Genomic DNA, 17250 nt, shown 5'->3' with positions numbered 1-17250 from the left:
CTCTCCACATAGCCCAAGCCTGTCCTCAGCTTCTTTTTATTTAGTGTGCATGTGTCTGTGCATACACACATATCTGTGTGAGTTTGCATGAACCATATGCATTCACAGCACCCACATAGCTCATAAGGGAGAATAAAATCTCTGAGACTGGAGCTACAGGTGGTTGTGAGCCACCATATGGCTGCTAGGAGCTGAACCGAGGCTATCTGCAGAAGCAGCAAGTTTTTAACTACAGAGCTATCTCTCCAGCGCCCTACCTTAAGTTCTTGATCCTTTCGTTTTGTTTTTTGAGACAGGGTTTCTCTGTCAAACAGCCCTGGCTGTCCTGGAACTTTGTATATGTACTACTGGTCTTGAACTCAGATATCCACCAGCTTCTGCTACCTGTGTGCTAAGATTAAAGGTATGCATAGAAGATGTTGTCTCTGTGTGTGTGTGTGTGTGTGTGTGTGTGTGTGTGTGTGTGTGTGTGTAGGTGTACATATAGGTATGTATTATATATTTTATAATAAATAAAACATACACATATGTGAATAGTATCCTGCCTGTATGAGAAGACCTGCAGGTCAGAAGAGGGCATCGTATCTCATTATAGATGGTTATGAGCCACCATGTGGTTTCTGGGAATTGAACTCTGAACCTCTGAAAGAGTAGTCAGTGCTCTTAACCTCTGAGCCATCTCTCCAGTCCAAGACTTGTCTTAATTGTCAAACAGTTTGTGTTTGTCATAGCTGGTCATGGTGCAAACCTGTAATCCTAGCAGGCAGGAAGGTAAAGGCAGGAGGATCAAGAGTTCAAGGTCTTTCACAGCTAGCAGGTTCCAGCCTGTGTAACCTGAGACCCTGTCTGATAAAACAAAACAACCTCAAAATAAAACAAGTAAAACTGTTATTATCTTTTGGTGGTTTTTCTAATCATAATAAAATGAGAACAAAAGACAGAATGCAAAGAGTGTTTGGGGTGTGTGTATGTGTATAAGTGTGATATATGTGTGTTTGAATGGGAGGGTACACGTGTGTCCAGGTATTGTGTGGAGACCTGAAGTTAATGTTGGGAATCTTCCTCGTCCTTCCAGTTTATTCTTTGAGGCAGGGTCTCTCAATCAAACCCAGAGCTTGCCGATATGGCTAGTCTCCCCACCCATTTTTGCCCTGGGGATTATCTCTGAATTCAGAGGCTGCCATGACAAGAGGAGACACCACATCCACCCAGCATTTATGTGGGTCCAGAGATCCAAACTCTTGTCCCCTTGTTTGTACCATGATCACTTTCAAAGATGAGCCACAACCCAACAGTTTATATATACTCTTGGGGGAAAAAAAAAAGCTACAGGGGCTGGAGCAGTGGCTCATTGGTTAAGAGCACACTGTCTGCTTTTCCAGAAGACCTAACTCCAGTTCCAGGGGATCCAGTGCCCTCTTCTGGCCTTCATGAGCACTGCATACACATGGTGCACAGACATCCATGCCGACAAAAGACCCATACATGTGAAATAAAATAATATATAAAAAAGAAAAGAGAAATACCCTACACCGAGTGGTACATGTAAGAAAACATCTATGAGACGAGAAGGCCCACAGAACCTGATCATGCCCACATTCTAGTCTGGAATTTAGAGCCTCCATAGCTAGGAAAAGAGGGTAGTGTGCTGTATAGCCCATTTGGAAAGAGTACTGGCTAATTTTATGTCAACTTGACTTGAGCTATTGTCATTTAAGAGAAGAGAACCTCAATTAGGAAATGTCCTTCCTTAAGATTGGGCTGTAAACAATTGTAAAGCATTTTCTTATTTAGTGATTGAAGAGGGTGGTACCATCCTGGGCTGGTGGTTCTGAGTTCCATAAGAAAGCAGTCTGAACAACCCATGAGGAGAAAGCTAGGAAGCAGTGCCCCTCTGTGGCCTCAGCACCAGCTCCTTCCCAAATCCCTGGGTGGTTTGAGTTCTTGCATTGGCTTCCCTTAATCAAGTGTGCCTCCCCACGCTGCCTTTGGCCATTGCGATGGTTTGAATGAAAATGGCCCCATAGGCTCTTAGGGAGTGGCACTATCAGGAAGTATGGCCTTGTTGGAGTGGTTGTGTTCTCCTCCGAGGAAGGTATCACTAGGGGAGGGCTTTAAGGTTCAGAAGTTCAAGCCAGGCCCAGCGTCGTTATTTTTTCCTTCTGCCTGCCTATCCTGATGCAGGACTCTCAACTACTTTCCTGCACCAAGTCTGCCCGTGCACTACCATGCTTCCCACCTTGACAGTGATGGACTAACCTCCGAAATGTAAGCCAGCCCCAGGGAAGTGTTTTCCTTCATAAGAGTTGCCGTGGTCATTGTGTCTCTTCACAGCAATAGAAACCCTAAGGCAGTCACAGTGTTTCCTCACAGTGATAATAACCTAAGTAAGTACGTTTTTGCCTAGCATGCACAGAGCTCCACGGTACTGCGTAAACTCTGCGGTGGCACATGCCTGGGTGGCACCAGCAGGCCCTTCTTCAGTGACAGGTTCATGAGGGGGAGGACTGTGAATGAGAAAAATAAAGAAAACAGAAAAGCAGGGACCAGGAGGTCTTGCATAAGCCAATGGCGTAGGCCAAGCAAGCTTATTAAGAAGTACAGCATCTTATTCATAGTCTTCAGGGGGAAATGGGACAGAGTCAGTGGAAAGCTATCCTACAATGTGACAGAGTCAGCAGGAAGCTAATTAAGCAATGTGGCATAAAAGGAACACAGGACATCTCAAGTGTGGGACCGATAAGCAAAGCTCCTCAAGGGGTAAGAATTGGGTTTCTAGGATCTAAGCTCACAGCTCCCTCGAGGCCCTGGCCCCAGGCCATTACTGGCTTTGCTAAATCTGTTCCTGGTTTTAGGTGAGGAACTACATTTGTCTCCACACATCAGGGCTTCAGGAAAAGCCTTGGATTGCCAGGGCTCCCCACACATGCCTATGAGGGTCAGGCTGCCAAGGTCATCTTGGCAACATCTTGAAGTCAACCAAGGATACACAGATTGATCAAAAATTTTTTTCTAAAGCAAAAAATAAAGTGGATTAAACCACTTTGTACCTTCAAAAAAAAAAAAAGAAATGAGAGAATATTAATGCTTGCAAGAATAAAAAGATCGAAGGCTTGGAGTTAAGAGCACTGGCTGCTTTTGTGGAGGACCCAGGTTCAATTTCCAGCAACTACACGGTGGCTCACAACTGTTCATAACTTCAGTTCCAGGGATCTGGGGCCCATTTCTGCTCTGACAAGTGGTGCACTTGACATACATGCAGCTGAACACTCATAAAACAGAGATAACTCTTATTAAAATATATTTTAAAGGTGATTAAATGTATCGAATGAAAAGACATAGGGTTTTTTTGTTTGCTTGCTTTCTGCTTTTTGTTTTTTTTCAGAGTATTTTAACAATTTCATGAGAGCACATTTTTAAAAATGTATGAGAAACAGCTTTTCTTATTATTTATTTAAATACTTATCAATATAGGGTCTTCCTATGTAACCCTGGCTGGCTTGGGATTCATTACGTAGGGCAGACTTGCCTCCAACTTGCAGCAACCCTCTCCTCTCTGTCTCCTGAGTACTGGGATTTTAGGCACATGTCACCACAATTAGCTTGTTTTGTTTTTGGAAGTGGTACCTTGCAGCCCAGGCTAGCCATGAGCAAGCCTGTTGCTTTCATGTTCCATGTATAGCACAACAACTACCTAAAAAAAAATATTCTCTCTACCAGACAGGCAAAGAATATCAGAAATCCAGTTGTTTTAATGAAGTGGGGAGGGTGTGTTAAAAAATACTCATGTTAATATATAAGGGACTAATTCTGATTTAGGCATGGTATCGCTCACCTGTAATCCCAATACTAGGTAGGCTGTGGTAAAAGGATTAAAGTCCAATGTTAGCTTGGGTAAGTAGTCAGCCTCTGTCCAAAATACACAAAGATCACTTGGGGCAAATATTTGCCACAAATAATACAGGGTTTCTTTGGATGACCCTGGCTGTCCTGGAACTCACTCTTTAGACCAGGTTGGCTTCCAACTCACAGAGCTCCACCTGCCTCTGCCTTTCTAGTGCTGGGATTAAAGGCTTTGCACCACCACCACCAGGCTGAACAATCTCTTAAAAAAAACAAAACAGAACAAAACAAAATTAGGGCTGGAGAGACGGCTCAGTGGTTAAGAGCACTGACTGCCCTTCCAGAAGACCTGAGTTCAATTCCAGCAACCACATGGTGTCTCACAACCATCTGTAACGATATACAATGCCTTCTTCTGGTGTGTCTGAAAATAGCTACAGTGTATGCATATACATAAAATAAATCTTTAAAACAAACAAAGTCAAAGAAAAGGAAACAACAGAGCCATTGCAATCATAACTTCATAGCCATCGTGGTTCCTAACCAAGGGCTAGCAGGAAACAGCTGCTCACCAACAATGTGATTACACTTCTTGGCCGGGGGGCTTTGGGGGAAGTAGGGGAGAGTTGGCCTCGAGTTCACCCAGTAACAACTGGCCCTGGGGGCTGTGCCACAACTCCAGCAGGACTTGCCCTACCCCCCAGTCAACACTTAAGTCCCTCAAAGCACTTTTGGGTCCTGACCTACAGAGAACACTTCCCAGAGACCTCAGCATTCTGTAGCCTGCAGTTCTTGGAGTCACTGTTAGGGGCATTTCTGGTCCCAATATTTCTGAGGCCAGGGGTTGGAGGGAGGGTGGGGGTGAGGACACTCAAACCTGTCAATCAATTCATATGAGTACTCCTACCTCCTGACAATACAGACCTCATTTCCAGAGGCCATTATGATGAGGACAGGAGATAAAAATAGGTCAGGAACTTCAGGGCAGAGACCCCTAAACAGCTGTTTTGTTCTTGTGCTTAGCCAGAAATGCCACGGGTCCTGACTTGGCTGGAGTCCAAAGTTGCTAGACTAACATTCTGGTTCCTGGTCTGTGTTTGTCTTATGTCCTTCCCTTAAACTAGCATTCCTACCCAGAGGCAGCACGGGAGAGTATGAAAACTTCCAGTCTAGACACTAATCCCTTCTGGTAAATACCTTTAAAATTGGGTCTCTACGTTTTAACAGTTTATTCAAATTCCCAAATTTTAGCCCATCATCTAAATGATTTTACGTTCACAACTCTGGATAGGGGAATGTTCTTTTTCTTTCCCATTAATTTATTTCTTTATTCACTTTACATCCCATAACAGCCCTACCTCTACTCCCGGTCTCCCTCCTTACACAGCCCCTCTCCCATATCCCCTTACCCTACTCCTCTGAGAAAGAAAATGTCCCCCCCCAAATCCCCGGTACTAACCCATCCTGGCACTTCAAATCACTGCAGTACTAAGCACATGCTCTCCCGCTGAGGCAAAACAAGGGAGCCCAGTTAGGGGAACAGGATCCACATGAAGTGTCAGGGTAAGCCCCCACTCCAGTTGTTGGGAGACCTGCGTGAAGACCTAGTTACACATCTGCTACATATGTGCAGAGGGCCTAGGTCCAGCCCATATACACTCTTTGATTGGCTCAGTCTCTTGGAGCCCCCAAGGGTCCAGGTCCGTCGACTCTGTTGGTTTTCTTGTGAAGTCAATATCCCCTCTGCGTTTCTCAATCCTTCCCCCAACTCCTCCACAAGACCTCAGAAACGAAGTCTTGGACAAGTGAATGTTACAGTACCATTAGATGTCACTGAGGCTTTAAACTCCACCTACCCTTTCCCTCATGCTCTAGCTAGTTTTATTTCAACTCGACACAAGCAAAAGTCATCAGAGAGAGGAGGGGGCCTCACTTGAGAGGATGCCCCCATAAGATCCACCTGTGGAAAAGCCTGTAGAGCATTTTCTAATTAGTAATCGATGTGGGAAGACCCATCCCATTGTGGGTGGGGCCCATCTCTGGGTTGGTGGTTCTGAGTTCTATGAGAGGCTGAACAAGCCGGGAGGAGCAAGCAGTCCTCCATGCACTCTGTGAACTTCTGCAGCCAGGCCCTGCTCTGTTTAAGCTGCTGTCCTGACTTCCTCTAAAGATGGACTATGACATGTAAGCCACATAAAGCCTTTCTTCTCTATTTTGCATTTGGTCATGGTGTTTCATCAACAGCAATAGTAACCTAACACTAAAACACTTGGTAACACCAGAAGGGTGCACAGCAGCTTTGTCACTCCTTGTGCTTTAAAATAACATATGAGGGGCAGAGAGATGGCTTGGTGGATAAGAGCATATGCTGCTCTTGCAAGAGGACCTGAGTGCTATTCCCAGCACTTACACCAGGTGGCTCACAACTCCAAGGGGAGGCCTCTGATCTCTGTGGGTACTTGCACTCACGTGCACATACTTTAGCACATGCATGCACATAATAAAAACAACGAAGAGTTGGCCATTGTGGCAGAAGCCTTTAATCCCAGCACTTGGGAGGCAGAAGTAGGCAGATCTCTGAGTTCAAGACCAGCCTGGTCTATGTAGTTTCACATCAGCCAGGGCTACACTCAAAAGATCCAGTCTCGTCCTCCTGATACCCAACAAATATACTGTAGGGCCTTAATCTTCCAGAAACACTCCTAGTCTCTTCCAGTTCACCTTTGCCTTACTTAGTCTACTGCCCCTCAGCAGATTGTGCATCCACTGCCCTCCCATGCACATCCTTTTGACAACAGTTAACAGGGCGTTGTCATCTATATTGGGTATCTTACCCTGACCCAAGCCTTGTCCTTCAGTGGCCACAAAAGACCCAGAGTTGCAGTCAGCACCTCTCTTCTCTTCACTGGATCAGCTTTAAAGCTGGTGGTTCCCAACCCCATTCCCTTCACATTGGGCTGACAGGGACAGGTCCAGGTATATGGTCCTTGGCAGAGAACTCTGTGTAGCAGGGTGGGGTAGGAAGCAGCTGTATTCATCTATTCAAATCCACACACAGACTTCTATATACACATTCAGGTTTATTCTCTAAGTACTACTGGGCCATGGCCATCTGGAACCCTGACCACTTTGTGAAGCTGACTAGTGTCGATTTCCACACTTTTGGATAGCCTTCCAGTTGGCTAGGTGATCAGAGCTTCCAGGTTCCTTCACACACAGCCTGGTACACATCTGGCATCAGACTCCGGAAAGTTTGGGCCTTGTTGTCCAGTATGTAGAGGGGGTCAGCAATGACCCCCACATCAAAACCCTCACGTGCCAGTTGTGACTTCACTAGCTTGTAGGTGTTTGTGATCTCCAGGGAGTCCTGCAAACCAGTAATCATGACCCCTGAATGTGACACCAATTCCCCTTTCCCACTCCTGCTACCTCTTGCTTACCTGGATACGGATGAAATGAGGTGTGGCATAGGCAGGGAGCCAGGAGCGGACGTGCTGGTATAGCTTCTGCCCATCAAAAGTCTTCCCAGGAGCCAGTTTCACAGCAGCCATGCCAACCTTACCCTCACACCCTGGAAAGCAGACTGGTCACTCTGGGCTGGCCTATCCCTGCTTACTGGCTGTGCAACTGGACATAACTTTTAACCTCTCTGTACCCCAACAGTGCCTTTAATTTGTAATGGCAAACCCTCTACACACAAAGGTGCAAGATGTATAAAGTCAGGCGAACTCTACATACCTGGCACAGTCACACCATAGACATTGACTTCCTCTAGGAAGTCTAGGATAGACAACACACCCTCCACCTCTCGAGTGGATACATTTTCACCCTTCCACCTGAAAGGAGAGAAGCCACGCCCTAGGATATGAATGCTCCGCCCCCTGAGAGGGATGCTATCCTCCTTAAGGGAGATCCCAGTCCCAGGAAAAGATGTTCTGTCCCTGGGAATAGAAGCTAATCCCAGGGAAAAAAGAGGACTTGCCTTAGAAAGGGCATGCTCCACCCCTGGGAAGAGAGGGCCCCATTCATCCCTAAGGAGGTAGGATACCCCAGAAGCCCTGCCCTCCCAACACACCCATGCCTGACCGGAAGGTGTCACCAAGGCGGTCTCGGAAGTAGAAGAAGCCTTCGTGATCCAAGGCCAGCACATCCCCTGTGTTGTAGTAGAGGTCTCCTACTTGCCGTACGTTCGCAACCAGTTTCCGCTTGGTTTCATCCTGGGAACCACGGTAGCCCAGGAAAGGTTGGTTCTTTCGAATCTTGGTCAAAAGAAGTCCTGGCTTTCCTGGAGGTATAAATTAAAATTAAGACCTAAATGAGAACCCCACCAGCTCTTGAGGCAGCCCTCTTGCTGGAGGTTTCTCACCGTGGACTCTTCACCCAGCCAAAGGTAGATGTACTGGTAAAGCCAGAGAGATAGATAGTTCAGCAGGTAAGAACGCTGGCTGCTGTTCCAGAAGATTTAAAGTTCGGTTCCCACCACACACATGGTGGCTCACAATCACCTGTAGCTCTACTCACAGGGCATTTGACATTCTTTCTGCCTTCTTTGGGCACCAACACGTGCACATATGTAAAGGCAGGCAAACACTTATATTCATAAAATAAAAAATTCAAGGATACGTTGATGGGAGACACTCAGACTTGAGGCAAGAGAATCCAAGACACCAAGAGGAGGACAGAGAAACTTGGGAAATCAAATAGTTCTGAAAAAGAGAAAGTAGTAGCATCAGGGTGTTCAGAGGAGGAGCTGGCAAGTGGGGGTTAGAAGAAAGACATACCTGAGTCCTTGCAAAAGCTCCAGGAGAGAAGGTACAGGCAAAGACTGCTATCTAGGGGCTTGTGACCTCTATCGAAAGCTCAAGAAAACCAACAGACACACATTGATACAGTAGACTAGAGTAAGACAGAAATGGGAGTCAGGCAGAGCCAAAATCCGCTAAGACAGAGGTTCCCAGGTGATAGTCAGATGGGCTTAAAGTTCAAGGTGAGCGTTGCAGACACCACCACCTATCACCAATATTAAGACTTTGGACCCCAGGGTGGTGGCACACTCCTGTAATCCTAGCATTTGGGAAGTGGAGGCTGGAGGATTAAGACCAGATTGGGTTATATGAGATATTATGCCCAGAAATCTGAAGAAAAAAAATATTAAACGGACTTTGGGTAGCTTGTTCCGGCCAAGGAAGTAAGACTACCCCTCGCTCATCCAAAGAAGTCTTCCTGACTTCCTTACCTGTCTCCACAGGGATGCAAAAACCCTGTTTGTCCCTCACAGGCTCTGCCGTCTCTATGTCAAACTGTACGAGCTCAAGGGGAGTCAGCATCTGGGGTAGAGGGTTGGATGCATTGGCCAAGGTACTGGGGGCTCAGCCTCAGGACCACCATCACCCTGGGAGTCCTGCCCACTCACTCGAATGAAGCAGCTGGTCTTGCCCACAGCCCCGCAGTGCCCCACATAGTTCATTAAGCCCACGTTGCCCTCTGTGGAGCCGTAGAGTTCCCAGATCCGAATGGGACCAAATCGTTGCTGGAAGTTTTCCCACACGTCTGCCCGAAGTCCATTGCCCAATGCGAACCGCACTGTATGTTTCTTGTCTTCTGGTTGCTGCAGGGACATCCCAAGAAGGGTCAGAAGGTGGTACCCTGGGAGCGGGGAGGGGTATGGCTAGGAACTCTTTCTGAAGAAGGTAGTTCAGGTGTTAATTGGGAATTACCTGGGAAGTGGTGATGAGACCTATACTTAGGGAATCTACCTGTGCTACTTAAGGAATTAGGCATGGGTGCTTGGCATGCCCATAATCCCTGCACTTAGGAAACTGAGGCAGGAGGATTATTAGTTGATTACTTGGACCTCAAAATGAGCCACATAGCCAGTTTGGATTATATAGGGAGAACCCTATCTTAGAAAAAAAATTACTAGAGTTTTTACCTAAAGTATCCCTGCAGACATTATAGGGGAGTTTTGCCTAGAGAAAGTTGCTTGGAGCAGCTTTTGTCTGCAGAGTTACTTAGCTAGGAGGAACCAGAGCATCCAGGCCAGCCTATACAATTACACCACCCACACCCAGGATGGGTCTTCCAAAGTCAATCTCTCACAGGCATGCCACAGGCTAATCTAACCTACACAGTCCTTCACTGAGACTCTCCACAGGTGACTCTAGATTGTGCCAGGATGACAAGCTAATATGATCTTAACGTCCGGCAAACTTCTGATCATCTGACACTACCTGGGGTAGGAGAGTTGTTACTTGGAGGCATTATCTATAAACATTTCTGTTGGGTGGTGACCATGCATTCTATAGGTGAGCTGGGGAACTACTTGAAACCTTATCTTCAAGTGTTACCTGTGGAATGCACCTCCCTGGGAAGGAGTTTCACAGGGCTCTTGATTTGAAACTGATGGGGGTAGGGAGAGACTGGGGAAAGCGGGTGTATTGCCTAGAGACAGTTTCCTAGGAACCACAGCTCACTGTGCTATAAGAATAAGAGCATCTCGGGGTTGGGGATTTAGCTCAGCGGTAGAGCGCTTGCCCTAGCGAGCAAGGCCCTGGGTTCGGTCCCCAGCTCCGAAAAAAAAAAAAAAAAAAAAAAACCAAAAGAATGAGAGCATCTCACATCTAGTGTGTTTATCCTGAGCCACATTGTTCTCTGTACTTCATATAGTCAATTCATTTCGTGTTTACAGCGCCCCCTTGAAGTAGGAGGTATTATTATTTTTTTTTTCCCCCTTGGTATTTATCACTAGTAGTTGTATTTGTGAACTGAGATCCAGGGCTGGGTAAGGTCCAGATTGGGACTGTTCTTATCTGTGTTTTCCAAATGAAGTCACTGAAACTGAACAAGGTACAATCACCTGATGTGATAGTTTGTCATCTTGGCACAATCTAGAGTCACCTGTGGAGGGAGTCTCAGTAAAGGATTGTGTAGATTAGATTGGCCTGTGGCAGACTGACTTTGGAACACTCACTGTGGATGTGGGGAGTGTGATTTTATGGGCTGGACTGAGTGAAGGAGAAATATCAAAGTGTGTATTAGCATGCATGCATTCATTCATTACTTGAGGCTGTTGACTGTGGATGTGATATGATGAACTTCTTTAAATTCCTGCTCCCCCGACTTTGACACAGTGAGGCACTACAACCAAGAATTGTGAGCTAAACAAAACTTTTGTTCCTAGCTTGTTTTTGTATTGTACAACAAAAGGAATCTAGCACATACAAACCCAGGTGACAAACCAGCAAAGCAGCCCACTAGAAAACGTGGAAAGTGTTTGGAATGTGTCCTATGAGACTCTGTCTTGATACAGTCTCAGTATAGCCCAGGCTAACATTCAACTCTCCGTGTAGCCAAGAGACCTTGCTTGAGACCCTTAGCTGAGTCTTTCTGTCTTTGATGTCAGGTCTCACACATCAAATAATAATGAATAGAATATCCTATTTCTGAGTCAATGTCTTCACTCCTTACATAAATTTTTATCTGATAACTTTGGAAAGTCATCTGGGGTTCCATGACTATGAGTTTCACTTTGGAGAGTTAATTTTAAAGCCTTACCCCTGGGACATTACACAAGTATCGCAGGACTTCACCCACATACAGGATCACTGTCACACCGTGCTGCCGGCACTCAGCCCAGTATCGGGAAGCAGAGAACTTGGGGGCCAGGACACAGGTGGCTCCTGGTAGGGAGAAAGATGGATGACATGTTGCCGTGAGAAGCTATGTGATTACCTGGTTGTGGCATTTCAAATGCGAAATAATGCCACACTATTTGGCATTGACCATCACACACCTAAAATCCATCAGTGAGGTGCTGAGTTTGGCTCAGTGGTAGAGCTTTTACCTAAAATCTCCCAGAGAGGGGTTGGGGGTGTGGCTTAATAGTAGAGCACCTGCCCTGAATTCACTAGAGAGGGGCTTAGCATGTACAAGGTCCTAGGCTCCATCCCCAACCCTACACAATCAATAAAATATACTAGCCTCTAGAAGACATTTTACTTTTGTCCTGTTTTGATTTTTTTTTTTTCGGAGCTGAGGACCAAACCCAGGGCCTTGAGCTTGCTAGGCAAGCGCTCTACCACTGAGCTAAATCCCCAACCCCCAAAAAACCCCAATCTTTATTGTATAGAAATACATATATATATATAAAAATTCCAAGATGCTATTCTCTCATCTCCCCATCTTCCTCCTCCTCTTCAACACCTCTGATGTAGAGGACATTATTACACCTTATTAGAGCTTCACCCAGATGTCCAGACAACGCCCCATCTCTGTATTCTTCTGATTTGCAAGCTGCATGTTCATGTAGCCATCAACGGAAACCAGGTAGCCCTTGTACTCCATGCCCTACTTAAGTTTTACCATCACTGGCTTTCCTGTCAATCCATTGAGAAAAGGCTTGGGATTGAGGGGTAAACTCATCGAGAACACCCGCAAGTGCTGCACCCCACTAGCTGCCGACCCTGCCACTGCCCACCCCTCATGACTGGAGCAGCTGCCGCTACACACCGAAAGGACGGGTGCTAAAAGAAATCCTGTTTTGATTTTTTTTTAAAGATTTATTTATTATAGATGAGTACACTGTAGCTGTCTTCAGACACGCCAGAAGAGGGAATCAGATCTCATTACAGATGGTTGTGAGCCACCATGTGGTTGCTGGGATTTGAACTCAGGACCTCTGGAAGAGCAGTCAGTGCTCTTAACCCCTGAGCCATCTCTCCAGCCCCCTGTTTTGATTTTTTAATGAAAGATTTGTTTGTTTTTTATGTGTATGTGGACATGTTTCTCTCTCTCTCTCTCTCTCTCTCTCTCTCTCTCTCTCTCTCTCTCTCTCTGTGTGTGTGTGTGTGTTACTCACAGTATAGAGGCCAGAAGAAGGTGTCAGACTTCCTAGAGCTAGAGTGACAGGTGATTGGGAGTCCTGTGACATTGGTACTGGTAACCAAACCTGGGCTCTCTGCAAGAACAGCAAGTGATCTTAACTACTGAGTTACCAGCCATGGTTGGCTTAGACCTTGTGATGTATATAGGTCAGGCTGAGCTTAAACTGCAGTGGCTCTCCAGCTTCTGCCTCCTGGGTTTGGCATTGAGCTTATGGGTATTAGTCATCAGTAAAAACCAATGACATTTTTGATCTAGCAAGAAATGCAACGGAAGGGGTTGGGGATTTAGCTCAGTGGTAGAGTGCTTGCCTAGCAAGCACAAGGCCCTGGGTTCGGTCCCCAGCTCTGAAAAAAAGAAAAGAAAAGAAAAAAAAAAAAGAAATGCAACGGAAAAGAGGAAAATACTGTTTTAATGAATCATAGAACCTGGAAAGTCTGACAAGGTATAGGTATCAAATAATATTAAAGGGTCACTATTAATCTTAATAGGTATTAGTTTTCATTATAGATGCATACTGTAATATTTATAAACATAAAGATAACAGCATCTAACCAGGCATGGTGGTGAATGCCTTCGATCTCAACACTCCAGAGTTAGAGGCCAGTGGATTTCTGTAAAGCTAGTCCAATCTAAAAATTGTGTTCTGTGCCAGACTTGGCTATATAGTGAGACCCTGTCTTTCAAGGAAAATAAGTAGAGTGTCTAAAACTGGACATGGTAGTTCAGATCTGTAATTAGCTCTTGCAAGGTATAATCAGGGTGATCAGAGGTTTAAGTCCACAATAGGCTGTATACCAAGCAACATGGCTCAAAATCTGGAGTTGGAAAAACAAAACTCAGGGTACACAGTATAGATTCTTGTCCTTTTGATTGCCCCACTGTGGTCCTGTGCGCTAGAAAGATCCTTGAAAGACTTACCAAGTTGTAAGCAGCCGAGGACTCCAAGGACAAGCCCCATCGAATGGTACAGAGGTAGAACATTGTAGACCACATCATCAGCTGTTCTCCCACAGAAGGACAGCACGTTACTCATATGTATGACCCGCTCATGTGATAGGATGGCTGGCTTTGGAAGTCCTAGATCATGAAGATCAATAAAGGTTGAGTAGGAAGAGAGACCACAACTGCAGGGTAGGTCTCCACAGTCAGATCTGCCTGGGTTTGAATCTTTCAGAGGGGACCAAGGATGGAAAATTTCCGGGTAATGTGATGTAAACCTATAATCCCAGCACTCAAGAGGGTGAGGCAACTATATAGGGAGTTCAAAGCCATTTGGGGCTGCTGGAGCAAGGCTGTTCAAAAGACAAAAAATAAAATAAATAAATAACAGTAAAGCATGAAAAATTTTGGTTGAGTGTGGTTTTGGTTTTTTTCTGTATGTTTTGTTTTGTTTTTGAGACAAGATCTCTCTGTAGCTCAAGCTAGCCTAGTCTCACTATGTAATTCACACTGGCCTTCAATCCTTCCTTCCTTCCTTCCTTCCTTCCTTCCTTCCTTCCTTCCTTCCTTCCTTCCTTCCTTCCTATAGCAGGGTCCTGGGCCTTAGTAGGCCCTGAGACCTCAGCACAGCTGACACCATGATGGGAGTATGTTTCAGGCTGTAAAACTCAGCACCACCAGTCAAAAGTAAAACAATGGCTTGATCCATCAAAGTCCGTAGTTCTGAGAAAGTCGCTAAATATAATAATCTTTGCTTTTTAGCTTCTGTGGTTCTGCTTCTGGCTAACTGTTCCTGTTAACTGAAGTATGTCAACTGAGAACTTGTTTTGTTTTGTTTTGTTTTTTTCTGATTAGAAGCTCACCCTGAAAAAGGCTCTGGTCTACACTGAGATCCTGAAAAACTACAGCAGTCACCAGCTGGCTAATAAAGAATTTCCAGGGGCTGGAGATTTGCTCAGTGACTAAGAGCATCGACTGCTCTTCCAGAGGTCCTGAGTTCAAATCCCAGCAACCACATGGTGGCTCACAACCATCTTAATGGGATCTGATGCCCTCTTCTGGTGTGTCTGAAGACAGCTACAGTGTATTATAATCAATCAATCAATCAATCAATCAATCAGTCAATCAATCAATCTCTGAAAAAAAGAATTTCCATTGGCTTAAGCCATGTCTCAGCAGTCTTTTCTGGTGAATAGCCTACAACACTTTCTTCCCTCTCTCTTTCCATCTTTCCTTTCCTTCTGCAAAAAAAAGAATCATTATTCCTTAACGTATTTATGTGTTTTTGTTTGTTTGTTTACTGAGACAGTGCTTCTCTGTGTAGCCCTGACTGTTCTCAAACTTGATCTGTAGAGCATGCTGACCTCAAACACAGAGAGCCATCTGCCTCTGCCTCCCAAGTGCTGGAATTACAGGCATTGACTACCATGCCCAGCTCGAACATTTATTCACTTTTAAAGACATGGAATGGAATGCTTTGTGAATTGTCTGTCTTGCTTACACAGGGGATATGCTAATTTGCATGTGGGTCCAATCTTAGTATGTGCTCCACTGAAATGAGCAGACTTTGAACTCTAGAACCTCCTGCCTCAACCTTCTGAGTACTGGGATTTATATGTGAATAGCACCCACTCTCTCGTTGGTTTTCAGAACTGCGAGCAATAAAACAAAATAGAGCCAACCACACTAGGGGGTCAGAGTCAAAGACAGAAGTCCGGATCAAGCACAGAGTCGGTGTCAGAGGACAAATGGAAGGTGAATAGGTCAAGTTCAGCGTGTGGGGGTGGAGGCAGGACCGCAGGCATCCTCACCAGTGGTCCCTGAAGTATAGATGAATATGGCTGGGGATTTCCACTTTATATTAGCACGAAGCTTGGCAGGCACTGGGTCAGAAGGCGCAGCGTCCAGGGCAGCTCCTAGAGCCTCTACGCCCGGAGTGGGTGAGCTGTGGCCAAGGTAGAAGCATCGAATGTTCTCAGCTAGCAGCTTGGGAAGGACTTCTTCCAGGTTCTCCTGGAGGTCTACAGGGATCATCAGAGGAGAAAAGAGGCAAATCTTACCTTCCTCCAAAGTCAAGGAGACACAGAGACAGAAAAGCAGATCCTGGAGAAAAGCTTCCTTGTTCCTAGATAAAGAATCCTATAGTGCCAGGCGGTGGTGGCACACATCTTTAATCCCAGCCCTTCGAAGGCAGATCTCTGTGAGTTCGAGGCCAGCCTGGACTACAGAGGGAGTTCCAGGACAGCCAGAGCTTCACATAGTGAGACGTGCCTTGAAAGCAACAGCAAACAGAAACTTCAAAAAAAATTTTTTTAATTAGTTAAATAGGATTGAAAGATTTAGAGAAGAAAAAGGCTCCAAGGGGTGACCCTAGAATTACTTTCCAGGTAACCTATATTTTGACTCTTATTGCATAGTCTGGGAATAGATAGAAACAACAGAAGGCTCTCTGCCTAGCTTCCAGAAACCTGTGACCTCCCTTGTTCTGTTCCTTTCTGCCCGTTCTGCCTCTGGGGCACTCACCTGGATCCACAATCAGCACACTGGCCCCAGAGCTCCGCACAGAGTGTAGCAAGGGCATTCCTCGGCTGTGTGGATTGATCCAGGCCACAGGGCAGCCCAACTTGGCCAAGCCCAGAAACACACTCAGAGCAGAAATGGTCTTGGATGGGAGTACTAAAATAGCAGTAGCGCCTTTGTCCTCCTGGATTGTGGCTTCCTTCAGCTTTGCTTTCAGGGCCCATGCTGCTTGACAGGCCTTGGCATTCAGCTCCCTATTTGTGATTGAGCTGCCCTCAGACCCAGTACACACCAAGGCCACCCGGTCAGGCCGTGCCTGTGCTTGCTGCTCTAAAGCATCCACAAAGAGTTCTGGAGGATGTCTGTTAAGGCGTCGCCTGAGGTTCAGGCCATAGAAAAGCAACTTGAAGGCGAAGGCCACATCTTTGTGCAGCCAGCGAAGTTCTGGGGGTGGCCGTGGAGGCAATAGGGATAATGTGAGAGCTGCTGCTGCCAGGCTCAGCCAGTGGGGTATCCAGGAGCTGATCCAGGGTCTGCCCAGCAATGCCAAGCCAAGCAGCACAAAGCACGTGGGGTCTCCCAGGAACCAACGCAGGGCCAGAGCCGTAGCTGCTGGCCACAGGGGCTGCCCCAGGCCAACCAGAAGAAGCAGCGACAGCAGCAAGAAGGTTAGTTTCTTCCAAACACCCATGGCACTGGCTCTTTGTGAAGTAGCTGAGAGCGGGTAGTCTCAGCTCTGACTAGCACCCGAAGCCCTAAGGAAATCTGTCTACCCATTCCCCAAATACGACCAAGTACTATCAACAACTGCATGTGACCCCTGGACTCTGTTCTTGTGTTACTTAATTCTTACTGGCTGGGAGTCGTCCTACAGTTCCAGCCCCCTGCCTGATCATTGGGACTGTTCCATCCCACTGGACACCGCCAACTGCTCTCCTCTCAGGGCCTAGCATTTGTCTCCATCTGTTAGGTATGGGAAACTAGGAAGACAGGGAAAAAGACCCACCTGACTCTAGCCAAGTGAAAAGCCAGGTAAGAAACACAGCCTGTGGTTTTGTTCGCCTG

The 17250-nt window shown here is 46.2% G+C and overlaps 1 protein-coding gene and 1 pseudogene across 1 annotated transcript; both read right to left on the bottom strand.

Annotated features, from left to right (window-relative positions):
* Positions 1–6903: 6903 nt before the first annotated feature.
* Slc27a5 (solute carrier family 27 member 5) lies at positions 6904–16949 on the bottom strand. The gene is made up of 10 exons (XM_032894425.1): positions 16189–16949; positions 15477–15686; positions 13645–13803; positions 11398–11522; positions 9257–9451; positions 9080–9170; positions 7930–8128; positions 7582–7679; positions 7284–7414; positions 6904–7210 (listed from the first exon to the last, which is right to left on the bottom strand). Exons 1-10 carry the CDS (start codon positions 16874–16876, stop codon positions 7034–7036), a joined length of 2073 nt encoding a protein of 690 aa, XP_032750316.1. The 5' UTR covers positions 16877–16949; the 3' UTR covers positions 6904–7033.
* LOC116894759 lies at positions 11952–12843 on the bottom strand (annotated as a pseudogene).
* Positions 16950–17250: the final 301 nt, after the last annotated feature.

Source organism: Rattus rattus, chromosome 2, assembly GCF_011064425.1.
Source record: "Rattus rattus isolate New Zealand chromosome 2, Rrattus_CSIRO_v1, whole genome shotgun sequence".
NCBI classification, from domain to species: domain Eukaryota; kingdom Metazoa; phylum Chordata; class Mammalia; order Rodentia; family Muridae; genus Rattus; species Rattus rattus.
Note: the sequence above shows the minus strand (reverse complement) of the source record. Positions and strands in the feature narration are given on the sequence as shown.